We start from the raw sequence: 16,879 nt of genomic DNA on the forward strand, positions 1-16,879 counted from the left end.
AATCTCTAATAAATATTTTATTAATATTTAATTAATAACAATATACAAAATGAAAATATGAAATTAGATTTATTGCAGATATTTTTTTTTTTGCAAATGTTTATTACTTTATCTCACTGTAGCATAACGTAAGAATTCATTTGTAAGAAATTGGCCTGTAATATAAGATGCAGGTGGTCCCAGAACATCCTGTGTTGGACTATAAACTTTAATTTGCCTCATATGTGTGTCTCGTCCATTCTGATGATTGCTTATTACAGCTATTTGTATCATAAATGTCCTGATAGGTCTATCATTTATATCCTTTATGGGAATGATAACCCAACCACTTGGTTCATTTAAATCCATTACTTCTATCTCTTGAAGGTCATTAAAATTTGTGCCTGTTCTGATACTTATCCTAAAAATGATCTCATAAAATCAAAATTATTTAAAATTTGTTGCTTTCAAATAATAGATATAAATTTCTTACCTGCTAGGAGTATAACTTTCATCTAGCTTATAATCTGTATATATACATATATCACGTATTGTTGTTTTTCTTCTGAACTGAATGTTTACTAAATGTGGAAGCTGTCCATCAGATTGCCAGTAAGTCTCTGTGATATCATCACGCAACTGATCTACACCAAAACCAGGCTTACAACTGGATAAACTCCAAATTGCATGATTTCCAACTTCTCGTACACGACCAGCTAATTCTTCCTGTATAGGATCTACCTCGCCTAAAAAAGTAGTAATTATAACAAATGATTTTTTGTTAGACAATTGATAAAGAACACTCACCTGTGTTACCAGTTTTATTACTCATTGTTAACTTTGAAACGACTTGCACTTGATTGATTACAAAAATTTATTAATATTTTAAAACGACAAATTTTTTCTTAAAATAGCTGAAAACTAAATAACCTTCTATCTTAATATTTATTCCTCTACTGCCATCTACCACCAACGTATAAAAAAATCGAAATTTAAAAAATGGAAAAGTTAACGATAATGTTAATATAACTTTTTTTTATAAAATCTATAATAATTAAGTTCGTGTAATTTATGATTAATTATACATGAAATAAAAAAATATCTTTTTTAATATTTGATAAAATAGATGGAGAACCACTGCAACAATGATAAGTCAGTGGTATTCAAATTATAATCCGTCAGATGGTTTGTCAGGTGTAAATAGTTACAAACGGACGAAACGAAATGGATCAAATAAAGACCTCAAAGGGTATCAAAACAAACAGTTGTTTCAAATCAGAAAGCTATTTTAAATGAATTTTTATTATAATTACAAACATCTGTCAATATGTCATTCATCAATGTATTTTGTTACGTATTAGTTAGATATCAACGGAAGAAAATTAAAATAATCGTTACTATATAAGATTGCTAAAATTAATATAAATGTCATTCATTATTTATTTATTTGTGATGAATTGCATATTTTTTATAAAATATGTATTTATTGATAATTTGGAAATGTAGAGTAGTGCCAAAACAAATAATCGGGTTATGACACCTGTCATTATCGGGAAAAATTATATGATTATAGGTGGAGAATGTAAGAATTCTAGATAAATATAGTAATAATCATTCTATTGGTACTCTTTATTTAACTGTAAGGCATCTTATATTTATGGAACGAAGTGGGAAAAAGAAAATCTGGGTATGATAAATATTTTCATAATAAATTTTATTATAATTATCATAATATAATCATTTGTTTAATATTTTTTCATTTTAGGTGTTATATACTCATATTGCAAATATAGAAAAACAACCATTAAGTACAGCAGGCTCTCCATTATGTATTAAGTGCAAACATTTTTTTATTGTAACATTTATTATTCCAAAAGAACGAGACTGCCATGATATATACCTTGCACTATCAAAATTGTCTTGTCCAGGTAAATATTATTTTATGTAGAATACAATTTAAGGAATTGCCTAACATTGCATGTTTCTTTTTCCAGTAAATTTAGAAGATCTATATTGTTTTTCTTATCAGCCAAATAAGGGTACTGTACAACAGCATACAGGATGGAATTTTTTTAACATTCAAAGCGAATTTTCAAAGACAAGGTGTCCCAAATGAAGAATGGTCCCTAACGTATCTAAATACAAATTATGAGGTACAAATTCCTTAGATATATATCATAGAACTTATAAACATGTTTTGAAAGTTTATTGATTTAATTTTTAGCTTTGTGATACTTATCCAAAGTATTGTATGTGCCTAGTATGTGTGCCAATAGCATCTTGGTAGGTAGTGCAAAATTTAGAAGTAGAGGAAGATTACCAGTTTTAACATATTTACATTCTAACAAGGTATGCATATTAACTCTAAAAGCTTGAAAAGATGTAGAAAAATTAATTATTTCTAAGTAAAATACTTTACAGGCTGCTATTTGCCGTTGTAGTCAACCTTTATCAGGATTCAGTGCACGGTGTCTTGAGGATGAACAAATGATGTACAATATTTTGTGTACAAATTCTAATTCTAAATATATGTATGTTGTAGATACTCGACCACGTGTAAGTATAAAGTATAAGTATAAAACAAGTCATATATAATATTCAGTTTAAATAAATTTCTTCTGTAGTTTTAAGCATAGAAGTTAATTTTTTATTTCATCAATTTAGATCAATGCTTTTGCTAATAGAGCTGCAGGGAAAAGGATATGAGAACGAGAACTTTTATGACAATATAAAATTTCACTTTTTTGGTATTGAGAATATTCATGTAATGAGAACAAGTTTAAATAAATTAATAGAATGTAGGTATAATGTCATTTTAAAAGTTCTATGTAATTATACTTTTTTATTATTTTGATGTTTTCAATTATTGTCTAGTACAAAGAACAACATCAATGAGTACATTCTTAAGCGGTTTGGAAAGCAGTGGATGGTTAAAGCATATAAGATCTATTTTAGAGACTGCTTGGTTTATTACTAGAGCAGTTTCAAATGGAGTTAGTGTAGTAGTACACTGTAGTGATGGGTTGGGATCGTACAGCTCAAGTATGTTCATTAAGTGCTCTATTACTGGATCCATTTTATAGGACAATTCAAGGTTTTCAAGTAAGGAGTGAATCTATGAATCTTTAAATGAAACTTTAAAAATTAGAATTCTGTATTTTTTTTTTTTATTTTTCAGACACTTGTAGAAAAAGACTGGTTATCATTTGGACATAAGTTTAGTGACCGCTGTGGTCACATCAATTCTGATAATAAAGAATTAGCACCAATTTTTACACAGTTCATTGATGCAACATATCAATTGCTACAGCAATACCCTCATAAATTTCAATTTAATGAACTTTTTCTGTTAACTCTCCATGATCATGTACATAGTTGTGAATATGTACTTTTATAGGAAATTCAGAAAAAAGAAAGACAAATCTTCAGGTACTATACAATAAAAATTTATTTATTATTATGTTATTTATATTTAAATATTTTTAGAGTATCGGAACGAACGTATTCTTTATGGGGATATATTGCTAATAATATGCATGAATATATAAATCCTTTATACAAATGCAATCGTTTTGATGAACAAACTAGCTCTGTTCTTCAACCTAAATTAGCACCACAGTGTATCACGTAATACATATTTTTTATGTAATTATATACTAATTAATATATAAATGAAAACTACATAATAAAATAATTTTTCAGTTTATGGCGAGGAATGTATTTCAGATTTGAAAATGGTATTCATCCAAGAGAAATGTATGAAGATTTTCTTTTAATAATGCATGACCATACTAGCAGCTTAGAAGATCATGTTAAACTCCTTGTAAAGGTACACATGTTATTTAGCAACTTGTATTATGTATTGAATTTGTAATATTATTTTTGAATTTTAAACAGAGAGTAAATTCCCTGTCTTCAGTATTGAACATAAATAATATTCAAAAAAAAGGGGGAGTACAAGGGAAAGCTAAACTTTGATAATAAATTTACGAAGGATACATTATCTGAAACCATCATAGAGAATACATCAAATCATGAAGAAAAAGCAAAGTGCAAATTAAAAATTAATGAATTACAAACGAACTGAAAACAGTTGCTTTGGACTGGAAATTGTTTCGAAACATGGAAGAATGTATATGCTCTACTACATTTGACGCATTTAATAGAAAGGTATACTTAAACATATTACAATTGAAAATTTAATTCAATATTAAAAATATGTTTCTATCAGCATCATTGTTGTCATGTGGAGAGGTATTATGCATAAGATGCATGGGTGTGCATACTGTTCTTGCTGGACATCATTCGCAACGTGCAGTGCCTACTTGTGAGTCATGTAGACAGAATTCCAGTATTCCTTCTACTAGTCCCTAAATTAATCCCTTCAAACATTTATTTAAATGTGTAACTTGTATCTAAAATGTATATTATAAATGGTAACTAGATAATGTAAGATTAAGACAGAAGTAAGGAAATTGTAACATATACTAAAAAATTTGCTTCAATGAAAACTATTAATAGGGAATTGTACATTTCATATTTGAACGAAAGTATTGATCTTAAATAAAAAAAACACACATACATGCGCGCGCGCGCGCAGAAAAGTATTAAAAATAAAAACACAATTTTACTTTAATATTTTAACAAAAATTATATTATTGTAATTATACTTTTATGGAGGCAAAATCATACCTTTTTTATAAAAAAGACTGTTTTTATTTAATGCTTCATTATAAGATACACAAACAGTAATGGACACTACTTTGTTTTTAAGATTAGAAAACATGCTTTCAAAAATAAAATTCAGCATGACATTTTACATTTATATATAACAATTGAATCTTCTTCTTAGTTTTAACTTTCTGATAAAAAAAAAAAAATTGTATAATTTAGTTTAATTTTAAAATGACATTGATCTGTTCTTCTACACACAGTAAGACAGAAAATTTACTGAACATAAAAGAAAAAAGATTTTCATAATGAATTCATTTGATTATTTTTGACACTAAACCTACCACCGATAGCTGAAAGCTGGTTAAATAATCAAGTTTAAACTGCACTCGACATTACCGCTTTCGTCACTTATTTCACAACTTTTTTTATTATATACATACATATAAGCAATTACTCGATATCTCTCTTCCTATTTCGTTTCTTCTGAGATTTATATGTAACCTGCTTCATCTACTACGATCGGTGACGAACTGAAAATTTTATGATATGTAAAAAGAATATTATAAGGGTCATAAAACTACCAAAATTTGTTTTAACTGTAAAAAACATATTTTTGGAAAAATTACAATGACAAATTCGATAATTTGAGTAAAATGTGATAAACAAGAATGAGACACTTATTATTTAGCAAGTGTACAAAAAGCTATTTTTTTTTTCTGTAAATAAAAAATATAAACAATTTTCTACTCTTGTTTAAAACTCAAATGAAAAAAATTAATTTCTTTTGTTAATATGTAAAAATTATTTTATTTAACATTGCTTCTACTAAATTGACTACTATCTGCATTCATTTATAAAAAATATAGTTTTTATTTGTTAATGTCATGTGACCGGTTCAGTAGAAGGAGGATAATATAAATTATCAATATATTTAGTGTTAAACAATTTGAAACTGAAGTTATAAATAATACAACATCATACAATACATGAAGTTATTTCATTTACATTGTACACTTTATTAACATAATGGCAAAGGAATGAAACATTATTTAAGAAAGATCATTACATTGAATAATATTATAAATATCTATGAAAAACAGTAACTGCTAATATTAAGAAGTCCTATATGAATTGCATATTAAAAATTAGTCAACACAATCCATGAACTTTTTAAAAAAGTACACATAATCTGCTTTGTTATTATACAGAAACTGTGAATAAATCTATTCTATTATTAATTTCTTTTTAATGTACTATAACAAAGGTTACATTGCTAGATATCATCAAGGCATATATAGTTACACCCAACATCATTCTTACAAATTTGTTGCTTATTTTTGTAAAGTATTTGTATCATTCATACACGTGAGAAACATGCTTCAATGTGAAAATTATTTTGCTTAAAAAGTATGATTTGATGAAAAATTACACGCAAGAACCAAATACCTAATTAATTAGATAAAAATTTGGCTCCTAGTGAAATTGTATTGCATATAATTAGATACTGAAAAAATCCTAACATTCACAATGACAAGTGTTCAAGTGGAATGTGAGTGTTGCATAAATACCTTAATAGTATGAATTCCTTTCACTTAGTTTCAATTCATTCTATTCTTTGTTTGGTTTTCTTCGACGTGGCCCATCACCACCTATTGCAGGTTTATCCTGAAAATTAATTAAAAATTACATAATAACAATAAATTATTTTTATTATAATGGATGCAAAATTCTTTTACTAACATTCTCTTCACTTTCTAGAATTTCTTCATTTTCATTTACTTTTTCGGTGTCTTCCTCTGTTTTAGTACTAGACAGTGGATTTTCTGTTTTTTCTTCTTTTGGTGCTGTTTGTTCATTTGCTTCTAAAGGTTGTTTATCTTCATCTTTTAAATCATATTATCCTAAATAAAAATTTATGAACTTTATATGTTAGGTCATAAATTTTTTGCAAAATTCTAAATATGTAATCCCAAAAACCAAAAGTCAATTTTAACAGATTATTGAAATTAGCATAAGTCTACTTTTATAAGATTTGTGATATTACTACAAAATAAAAATATTGTATGCATTTTATATAGCTACTATGAATGTACAAAATGTATAACTTAAAAGCTGATAACTTTCTTTATACCTGAGAAAGCAAAGCAGCAACAATACATAATTAGCAGTATGGGAAAGCCAAGAGCTATTATATATATACCCCACATCCAGGGATGTTCTGCAGTAAATATGCCAATTTGACGCCATATACTCCACTGTATGAAATAATTACAAAGTTACAAATGATATGACTTAAAAACAAATTCTACACTTATATAATTTACACCGAATTTAATTACATATTACTAAAACAAATTTCCTTCAAAATATAGATTAATAAATTTTTAAATATTTACACTTTTTTTCTTTCATACTTTTGTACTACTATTTTGTAGGATATACAGCTGAGGAATATGTACAGTTTTATACTATATGTGAAGAATCTATGTGGATACATTGCTATTAAAGATACAGGTAGCCATTATATTGTTACAGATTTATATTGATATTACAAAAAGCAAATTATTTGCACATCTGAAGTCACAAAATATACCTCACGAACTCGTTTCAGTAGGTACCAAATGTAGAACATAACTGGTATTGCGCAATATATAAAATACAACGCCCACCAGCCTGGTTTATAATTTGTTGCTTTCAATATACGACCCCATAAAGTTACCTGTATAGCATAGCGTACATGTATCGCACATTTCATGAAAATTAAATTTCGTTTAATTTTACCATAGACCTTAATAAATTTAATTTAAGTAATAAATGTTAGATTATTTTTCCTTTAAATGCATAAAGAAATTACATACACTCTCCTCTGCAATTCTAGCACGGCGTACTTCGAATGTATCATCTGCCCATCTTTTTGCTACTTCTTCACTGTCAGTAACGAGAATATTGTCAAAAAGGATATCTGTAGATATTGACCATAACTCAAAACCACAGCACTCTACAAGTATAAATATTTAATACAAACCACATTCAAAGAGTATTCAAAACTTTGCGCAGAAGTATAATATATGAAAACATACGATAGGCATCATCTGGAATGGTTTTTTCATCATTAAAGTAATTAGGATTATGTATTAGTCTTGGCTTCCATTTTCCCTTATAATTAGGATTGTTAATCAAAGGTGGTGACCATTTGCCTTTATATCGAGGATTCTTTTTCATTTTTTGTTTATATTGTCCACATCCGGGTGCATCTGCACTTTTGGATTTGGTATTTCTGGAGGTTCCCATTCTCCATCCATTTCACATCCCAATCTTCAGGTTTGATAGCATCAGGATTGGGAATCATTGGTAGTTCATCTTCAAGCCATCCTTCAGGCATAATATCATCTTCATCGACAATTTGTGCTGGAGCATCCTCATCCCAATCATCTGGTTTGACAGCAGATAGATTAGGAATCTTTTCTCTGTCATCCCAGTCTTCTGGCTGAACATCAGTAGGATCTTCTATTTCTAAAGGTGGATTAACTGGTGGAGTAAAATCATCCAACAAGGATCCAGAATTGTACTATCTTATTATCAATTTTGATTTCAAAACTATTATCTGGTCGGATGATCAAAGTATATAGGTGAAATTGCTTATCTTTAAAGAAATCTTCCAAACGCTCTCGTGGTTTTTTACTATGTTTTTCCTCTATAGAACCATTTAAAGGATTTTTGTGTCGAAAAATAAAATGCAACTAAATTAGAGAAAAGCAGTTAGTTTTAATTAATTTAATGTAATTTTGCAAAATTAATATTTTTCGTGTTATGTACCTTGTGATCATTTCCACATTTATCAGGGCCAAACATTATAGTATAAGGAGTTTTATCATGGAATATCTTTAAATCTTGATGCTCTGGATCCAAAGTAAGTAATTTTAAATAAGCACCACCACATTCTTGGCCTTCTTGGAAATTTACTTCATATTGTACAATTAATGGTTTATCATTGAAGTAAAATGGTTTTGATAACATAGTCGATATAGCAGCATGTCTTGCTTTACTCTTAAGAGCTAATCCTAAATCTCCTTCTTGTGCATGCTTTTTGGTTCTTCTATAGACCAAATTCCTATGTAAATAATATACATTATAGTTTTATGTCACTAAGTATATATAAACAATTGAAACCAAAAATAAAAAAATAACCATCATATTTTGCTATATCTTCATCTATAGAGTTTTTTTTGGCTTCTGATATAACCCAAGATTTTTTAAACTTTTCTTCATCATCAAATGTTTCTACCAAATATGCGAAACCTGAGATCTCAGGTGTTTTATAAACTACCTTGGATGCTACATTTTGATCAACATTATCATTCTCATTAGCACTAATAATACTATACAGTAGACATAAATAAATGGTTAAATTCGTTACAAGTCTGGCCATCTCATATTCCTAAAAATAAAAAAATAGAACTTGATATTGAATGAAAATTAATCATAAAGTAAAACTGAATAAAATTAGTCTCTTACCAAATTTAATCGTCGCGCATTGATTCCCTAGTGAACGCTGTGAGAAGAAAATCACGACACACCGTTAGTAATTTAATTAAATAATAATGGTAATTTAATTATATTGAAAAGAATGTCTTTTTGCAGCTATACGTTCCAAAAAGCAACGACAATGCCTAAATCGAGGCACACGATGAAAAATAGAATACTTCACCTAATTAAATTAATTAAATTATCAAATCAGGTAGCTAATAGTCGATTGAAATAATAAAATAGAAAAATTAATTAATTGGACTATTTTTAAAATTAGATTCAAATAAGTTGCTATGGCTTTTTTTCACTCGAAAAAAAATTGATCGACTCTTTAAGAAAAGTATTCCATTCACATATTCTCTGACGTGTGATATCCATGTAACATACCGTTTCCCTTGAACATCGCATCATAAAACCCTGTCACAGTGACTCCCAATACGAGACATAAAATTCTCCAGAGTGAAAAAAATTCTAACATTAATAAATGTTAATTCATATCTTATAATTGTTTCGAAAAACCTTCAAAAAGATGTAGAAGTAAAAACAATATACCTTTTTTTTTAAAAGAATCATTAAATATTGGGGATTTTTAACAATTGTATGTTATAATAGAAAAAAAATAGTACTAATAATATGGTTATATTTTTTTTTGTAACGATATTCTAACGAAATATCAAATGTCGTTGTGTGATAACCACTGTCGGTAATCCCACATACGATAATGTGAAATATAATATCAAATTCAAGTTGCATAGTTTACATGAAACAATTTTTTAATTAAAAACGATAAACGATCCTGTTATTTTATTACAAGCGTAAATAACTTTAAATATGAAAATTATAATTAGAATTATAACAAACGAATTATTTTAATATTCATATAATTAATATAGTTCATGAAAATATAGCAAGAAGTACATAAAATTAAAAAGAAGTATTTAAGTATTTTTTTCAATTTAACAATAAAAATAAATTCAATTTGAAAAATAATTATATATTTTTTTATTGTAAATTCAAAAAGTGGGTCAATATGGCCATTCAAGTTTACAACGTTTTCTAATTCTCGACATAGTTGTAAGATGACGCTTAGTTCGTTGCATCGACGAAACTTGGGGGAGTTTCTAAGCCCCGTGTATGATCTATAAGTGCACCCATCATTATATTAATTGTTTGCAGGGCTCCTACATTGGGGTCAACTCTTCTCGATTCGAATGATTTATTCCTCCGCTCTACATATGAAAAAGTCCGAAATATTCGCGGTAGAGGCGTCGGATAACAATTGAAGTTAAAACAATCGTAAACGACTCGAGGATTTGCGTAATCAATAAAAATGATTGTTAGTACACTTGATACGCAAACCAAAACGTTGATCGTATTCAAAACGAAAATTTAATACGAATCCAGTGGGTGAACATTCCGAGGCCAGTGAGAGACCAGTGTTTCAAATGTAAATAGAAGAAAATCAGCTGAATTAAAGAAAAACGAAGAAAAAGAGTTAACCGCGTGTGACCAGGAAGCAGACTTCGAAAGGAATTTTTTTATCTCTAGAGACGAAACGAGAGAGAAAGAGGAATAAAAAGAAAAAGACAGAAAAAACGAAATATCAGAACTGAAATGCTACATGATGAAAATTTGTTCGTCATAGCGAGCGTTGTGTGTTGATTCAATTTTTTTCGTTGGTGTGCGCTACAGCAAGCATTATTTTATGTATACGATGATAGAATTCCCCGTTGGTGGAAGCCAACTGTGACACAGTGTTTTGTTTCGTGATTGAACGATCGATGCTACGATGTCTTGGTCCTCGTGTTTTACAATCTGAAAAGGGGTTTGTGGATTTCTTTTTTTTGTAGGTATTCGTCGTCTTGGTTGTTAGAGCGGAACGTTAAAAAACTTAAACGTTATATTTCACGGTTATCTCGACGAAAATCTGTAGAAAGTAAAAGTTATCTGCAACAAGAAAAATATTTACACACAAACAGGAGAATCACAGGATGGCATCATCTATGGTGGCTGTTCCTTCTGGAACAGCATCAGTCTCAGCTGGAACTGGTATTACACAGAATGAAGAAGTGGAGAATGGGGATGTGTTTCAGCGAACGAAATATAAACACAGTTACTGGTTGTAGTGAAACCTCTAATCCAGGAGATGCTTTGGAGGAGATAAACTGTGGTACCAGTGAAACTGGTGATCAAGAATGCGCTATTTGCAGGAGCAAACTTTGTTCTCCACGAGTGCTCTCTTGTCTTCATGTATTTTGTGAAGCTTGTTTAGATAAGCTCTTGATGGACGAGGCAGGTGACTCAAAGGTTAGCTCTGTCCTGATCTGCCCTCTCTGTCAACAAGAAACTTCCATTAGTTCTAAGGGTGCCGCATCACTGACATGCGACTATGTTTTAACTAATATACTTGACATGTCCGCAATTGAGAACATGGCTGTACTCTGTACCTCGTGTAAAGCCAAAGAGAGTGCGGTTGCACGTTGCTCGGACTGTGCCAACTTCTTATGTCCGAATTGCAATACTGCGCACCAGTTTATGCGTTGTTTTGAAAGTCACAAGGTAGTGGCCTTTGAAGATCTAAAGCAATCCAACGAAGCTATACCAATACATAAACCTATTTTTTGCGAGTATCATCCTTCTGAGAATATGAAGTTTTACTGTTATACTTGCCAGGTAGTTAGCATATTATTGCTTGATTTTACAATCACTTATTAAAACTTATTAAAAATATCTGAGGCCCCATACAAAGTATGGATTATGATTAAACTTCAGTTTTATTTTGTTATTACTTTATTAGTAATAAAAATTAAATACTGTAAAATGTATTTTGTTGATTGTTTAATTTAGGAACCTATATGCAACGAGTGTTTGCTTATCGAACATAAAGCACCAGAGCATCAATATGAACGATTAGTGGATGCAGAACCACGTCAGAAAGAAGAATTAATAAAACTGATGAATGAGAGCAAAGCAAGCATTGCAGGACTATGATCAAGTGTCTGCACAATTAGAAATGCACTTAGTGAACTACAAGCACAACATGATCAAGCTAAAGATCTAATTGTAGAGACATTTCAAAGTTATAAAGCTGTTTTAGAGAAATGTCGAGACAATGCATTAGTTGAACTTGAAAAGTTACACTCAGATAGAGAATTAGAAATAATGGATACATTTCATAGGTTAGAGAAATGTTTTTACGGTAATAAATAGTTATTAATTTTTTTTAACAGATATTTTCCAAAAAATTATTCATTTATACAGTGTTGCAAAAACAGTGGAGAAGATAGAAGATGCTTGCCGCTTTACCTCCAGGCTTCTTGAGCATGGTGATGCTGTGGAGATACTTGCACTTCGTCGTATTGTAGGAACACAGTTGATGAATTTGATAAAAAATACGCCAAAACCAAATGTTTCTTTCTCTATTTTATTCAAACTGACTTTAACCAGTTTGAAAAAGCATTAAAGGTAGGTATATATCACATATTCAATTATATATTTAAAAAAAACTAAAATATATATTTATAATATAGTAATTATAGGAAGTGTTTGGTAAATTTCATACTGAAAGCACACCAGTGACAAAATCCACTCCTGAACCAATTACAACTATGCCAGGGGTTTCTGTAAACCAGCAAGTTGTTCATACTTCAATGGGTTGTCCACGTTCTATTAGTACAAGGTCTCCCATTTCTCTTCCCACATCAATGCAATCCTCCTTTGAAGGTGAACCTTCATTTGTTTATACCTCCAACATCCAGCCCTCAAAATATTCCACCTCCACCACCTCCTGTATCCCTTCCTCCAGGTTCCATCCATGGGCTTACCAGTATTCAAGAGTACAATCTGCAGCAGTTAGCTAGTTTAGCAGAGAAGGTTGAAATGGTTGGGGATACGAATGTAGTTGGGCCTAGTTCAAATCCTAGCCCAACACCACCTTTCAATTTAGTAGATTTTTTTGCTGGTGATCTGAGTTCTACCAGTCATGCAATTAATAATTTGCAAGCTCTTGCAAAATTAGGAAATACACTTGGTAATCAAGGTATAGAATCAATTATATGGTTTTATTATAATTATATTATCATGATTATTTTCTCAAATATAGTTTAATAATTTTTTTCATTTTGTTTCTTCTTAGATCTTGGCAACCCTATTATTAATGGTGGTAGTAGTCTAGTACTAGGTAGAGGTCCTTCACCAGCTATTGTAGACACACCAAACTTGAGTTTAACTGCTAATAATCTGTTAAATGCTGGTAAGATTCTTTTGGACCATTGGTATTTTTCAAATGATATGAAATGAAATGATATAATTGTACATGGATATTATTTATAGATGATTTAAGAGGAGATTCTATTCATAATATGCCTGTAGTAGTAGGAATACAGTTGGCAATGTAACCGGTTCTGGATTTGGAAATTACGCTCATTCACGTTCGAATAATACAAAATTAACTCCTATGTCCATTAGATCTAAATTTGGACAGTTAGGTCCTAGTAAAGGTCAATTTAGTTCACCTCATGGATTCTGTTTAAGTGCTGATGAAGACATTATTGTTGCCGACACGAATAATCACAGAATTCAGGTATTTATATTTTTTTAAGATTTAAAATATGGTGTTTTATTTTATTCAACATTTAAAATGTATTTTCAGATATTTGAAAAGACTGGTATTTTCAAATTCCAATTTGGTGTACCTGGCAAGGAGGAGGGACAACTATGGTATCCTAGAAAAGTCGCTGTAATGAGAAACAGTGGAAAATTTGTTGTTTGTGACCGGGGAAACGAACGATCGAGAATGCAAATATTTACAAAAAGCGGTCACTTTATAAAGAAAATAGCAATTCGTTACATCGATTATTGTAGCTGGCCTAGCTGTAACTAGTGATGGTCACATATTGGCTGTTGATAGTGTATCACCAACAGTGTTTGTAATCAGTGATTCAGGAGAACTGTTAAGGTGGTTTGATTGCAGTGAATATATGAGGGAACCAAGTGATATTGCAATTAGTGGTAAATAATTTCTTTCAAATTATTGTTTATTTTAAAGCATTAGAAATTTTTATAAATTGCAGAAGCAATATTTATTTATGTGGAAAATTTTGTTTTTATTTAGGTAAAGAATATTTTGTTTGTGACTTCAAAGGACATTGTGTTGTGGTGTTTAATGAGGAAGGCAAGTTTTTGCGACGCATTGGCTGTGACAATGTAACAAATTTCCCAAATGGGATTGATATTAGCGATGCAGGAGATATATTAATAGGAGATTCGCATGGTAATCGTTTCCACGTGGCTGTTTTTTCAAGAGATGGTTCCTTGATTTCTGAATTCGAATGTCCACATGTCAAGGTAAATTTCTCAAAATAATATATTTTTTTAACTTTCTTCTTTTGAACCAAGTTCTTATACTTTATAAATTTAATTTATCGATATTAAGTACGTATGTGCATGTATGCGTGTATAAAGTCTAATGCAATAATGTGGCGGAATTTTTCAGGTCTCTCGATGTTGTGGTTTAAAAATAACCTCAGAAGGGTATATCGTAACTCTGGCTAAAAATAATCATCACGTCCTCGTGTTGAACACTCTTTACATATCATGAAGCGAAGAGGTAGACCAAATAAATATGTCGTAACTTCTTCAGTGAGTGGAATTTCCTTGGTGAATGTCGCTCTACTCTCAACGAAGAACGAATCAATTAAACAAAAACAAAAAAAAAATACAAAAAAAATACAAAAAAATAAAAAATACAAAAAAAAACACAAAAAAAAGGAAAGAGGAAAAGTGTTTAACATGTATATGACATCGAGTTCTTTGAGATTTGGGCCTATCCAAGCAATAGAATTACAAACAATTGCAGCATGCAGCTTTAATGGTCTGTATAAAGAAACAAAAATGGAAAAACGAGTATAAATGCGTCACTGTTTTATGAAAGTAACGTTTGAAGAAGATAACAAACAAAAGGTAAACGTACGTCTCCGACCAAAAAAGTATAAATAGTAATTTAGCGAAGTTGCATTTGGTAAACTGCCAAGATAAATTAATGCGATGAAAAAAGGAAGAAACGAAGTTTTAAAAAAAAAGGAAGCAATGAGAGAAAAATTGGAAAAAAGCCGGATTGGATCGCTTCGACCGAAAGTGGAAGAGGAGGAACATGTGAAAAAGTAAGAGAATTGGAAGGAAGTTGCAGAATAATAGTTTTCCGTCATAATCAGTCACATCATCTTCGACTTCGTCAGTATTTTAGGTATGTTTACAAATCAAATTATTCTAGTCTCTAATGAGCACTGTTTTACTTGCTGATTTTTCAATTTGTGCTCGAAGCAACGTGTATCCGTATTATGTTTTATCGTGGAACCAAACTGGTATACACGCATACCGATATGAAGAAAGAAAGAAATATGATTCTTTCTTCCATACGTTACTTCGAGACCTATTTGTAGACATATTAATTTTTAAGATTTCGTTAAGAATCGTTAAGTAATCTAATAAGCATGTTAAAAAACGAAAGGTTATGGTTAACAAAAAGAATAATAATAATATAAATTCCTATGCTTAATACGATGGAGAAACAAACGTTGCATGCTGCGACACATGGTATGTACTTCCTGCTCTTATCATATCATATATTTAATAAAAAAAAAAAAAGAAAAAAAAATACGAACAGAAACACACACAGTACTCCTCGTTACGGCAGGCACGAAGCTTAAACAGAAAGAAAAAGAACAAAAAATAAAAAAGAAAAAAAGAAAAATACGAGCTATGTCCCCTGCTGATTCTCCTCCGTGCATTTGAAAATTAGTAGTTCGAAAGACTAAAAAAAAAAAAAAAGAGGAATTTTATGGGGCAACGTTAATGTGGAAAAATAGATTACAATACGTTGAAAATCAAACATTTAATGTTTTACGAGACGAGGAATCGTATATGATATATTATATTCGAAAAAAAAAATCGAAAATAATTATCCTAGACTTGCCACTGATAATAGATCCCCATTTGTGCATTGTTAAAGGAAACAAACAAAAAAAAAAATATAATAGACGAGGCACGTAATGGTTACAATATTTACTCAGGATGCTTTATTATGGTCCACCATATAAAGTACAATAATATATATATATATATATACATATATATATGTATGTGTATATGTATATGTGTGTATGTATGCATGTATATATATGTGTGTGTATATATATGTATATATATACACGCACACGTATGATATATGTGTGTGTGTGTGCGCGTGCGTATGTGTGTATGCTTGCCCGCATGTGTGTGTGCGTGTGTATATATATACATGCATACACATATGCGTGTGTGAATATTGGTTCGTGGTGCTAGCGAATAATAATAATAATAATAATAATAATAATATATCCATACAATGTAAATGTATTTGTTATAAAAATTACAAAATCGTTCCGCCATTAACAATGTTGTGGAACGATCATGTAATATATTATACAAGGTTCGTAAGTAAAAATTATACCACCGGTATCATAGGAACAATATCTTTATCTACATATAAAAAGATTTAAAAAAAAAAAGGAAAAAACAACATACAGTTTGCTAAACAACTTCTATTTATGTATATAATTAACATGATCCGTAAAAGATGAAAATCCATGTAAAACACATACATATATATAGAAATACACATATTTTTTAGGGTTGTTTACATGATCAGCCTTAAGATTTA

At 29.9% G+C, this 16,879-nt stretch overlaps 4 protein-coding genes across 4 annotated transcripts; 2 read left to right on the forward strand and 2 right to left on the reverse strand.

The window, feature by feature from the left end:
• Positions 1–108: 108 nt before the first annotated feature.
• LOC143220692 (anaphase-promoting complex subunit 10-like) lies at positions 109–811 on the reverse strand. Its single transcript, XM_076446301.1, has 3 exons — positions 787–811; positions 473–725; positions 109–400 (listed from the first exon to the last, which is right to left on the reverse strand). The coding sequence occupies exons 1-3, from the start codon at positions 809–811 to the stop codon at positions 109–111; spliced, it is 570 nt and encodes a 189-aa protein (XP_076302416.1).
• A 495-nt stretch (positions 812–1,306) lies between these two features.
• Positions 1,307–4,353, forward strand: LOC143220689 (phosphatidylinositol-3,5-bisphosphate 3-phosphatase MTMR6-like). The gene is given in 20 exon segments (XM_076446299.1): positions 1,307–1,321; positions 1,553–1,666; positions 1,745–1,907; positions 1,974–2,068; positions 2,070–2,132; positions 2,204–2,225; positions 2,228–2,328; positions 2,401–2,535; positions 2,644–2,670; positions 2,672–2,777; positions 2,854–2,999; positions 3,001–3,081; positions 3,158–3,408; positions 3,466–3,606; positions 3,682–3,808; positions 3,877–3,924; positions 3,926–4,052; positions 4,055–4,149; positions 4,211–4,217; positions 4,220–4,353. Coding segments are annotated over 20 exon segments (1,998 nt in total).
• A 1,908-nt stretch (positions 4,354–6,261) lies between these two features.
• LOC143220693 (calnexin-like) lies at positions 6,262–9,082 on the reverse strand. Its single transcript, XM_076446302.1, is given in 12 exon segments — positions 6,262–6,318; positions 6,394–6,554; positions 6,785–6,908; positions 7,247–7,372; positions 7,512–7,651; positions 7,734–7,913; positions 7,916–7,960; positions 7,963–8,218; positions 8,220–8,393; positions 8,470–8,738; positions 8,741–8,764; positions 8,842–9,082. Coding segments are annotated over 12 exon segments (1,797 nt in total).
• A 2,089-nt stretch (positions 9,083–11,171) lies between these two features.
• Positions 11,172–14,779, forward strand: LOC143220694 (protein meiotic P26-like). Its single transcript, XM_076446304.1, is given in 14 exon segments — positions 11,172–11,267; positions 11,269–11,853; positions 12,028–12,359; positions 12,442–12,602; positions 12,605–12,645; positions 12,720–12,920; positions 12,922–13,219; positions 13,316–13,432; positions 13,513–13,554; positions 13,557–13,762; positions 13,832–14,035; positions 14,037–14,190; positions 14,294–14,526; positions 14,675–14,779. Coding segments are annotated over 14 exon segments (2,775 nt in total).
• The last annotated feature ends 2,100 nt before the right edge of the window (positions 14,780–16,879 follow it).

Source organism: Lasioglossum baleicum, unplaced genomic scaffold, assembly GCF_051020765.1.
Source record: "Lasioglossum baleicum unplaced genomic scaffold, iyLasBale1 scaffold1445, whole genome shotgun sequence".
Lineage (NCBI taxonomy): Eukaryota > Metazoa > Arthropoda > Insecta > Hymenoptera > Halictidae > Lasioglossum > Lasioglossum baleicum.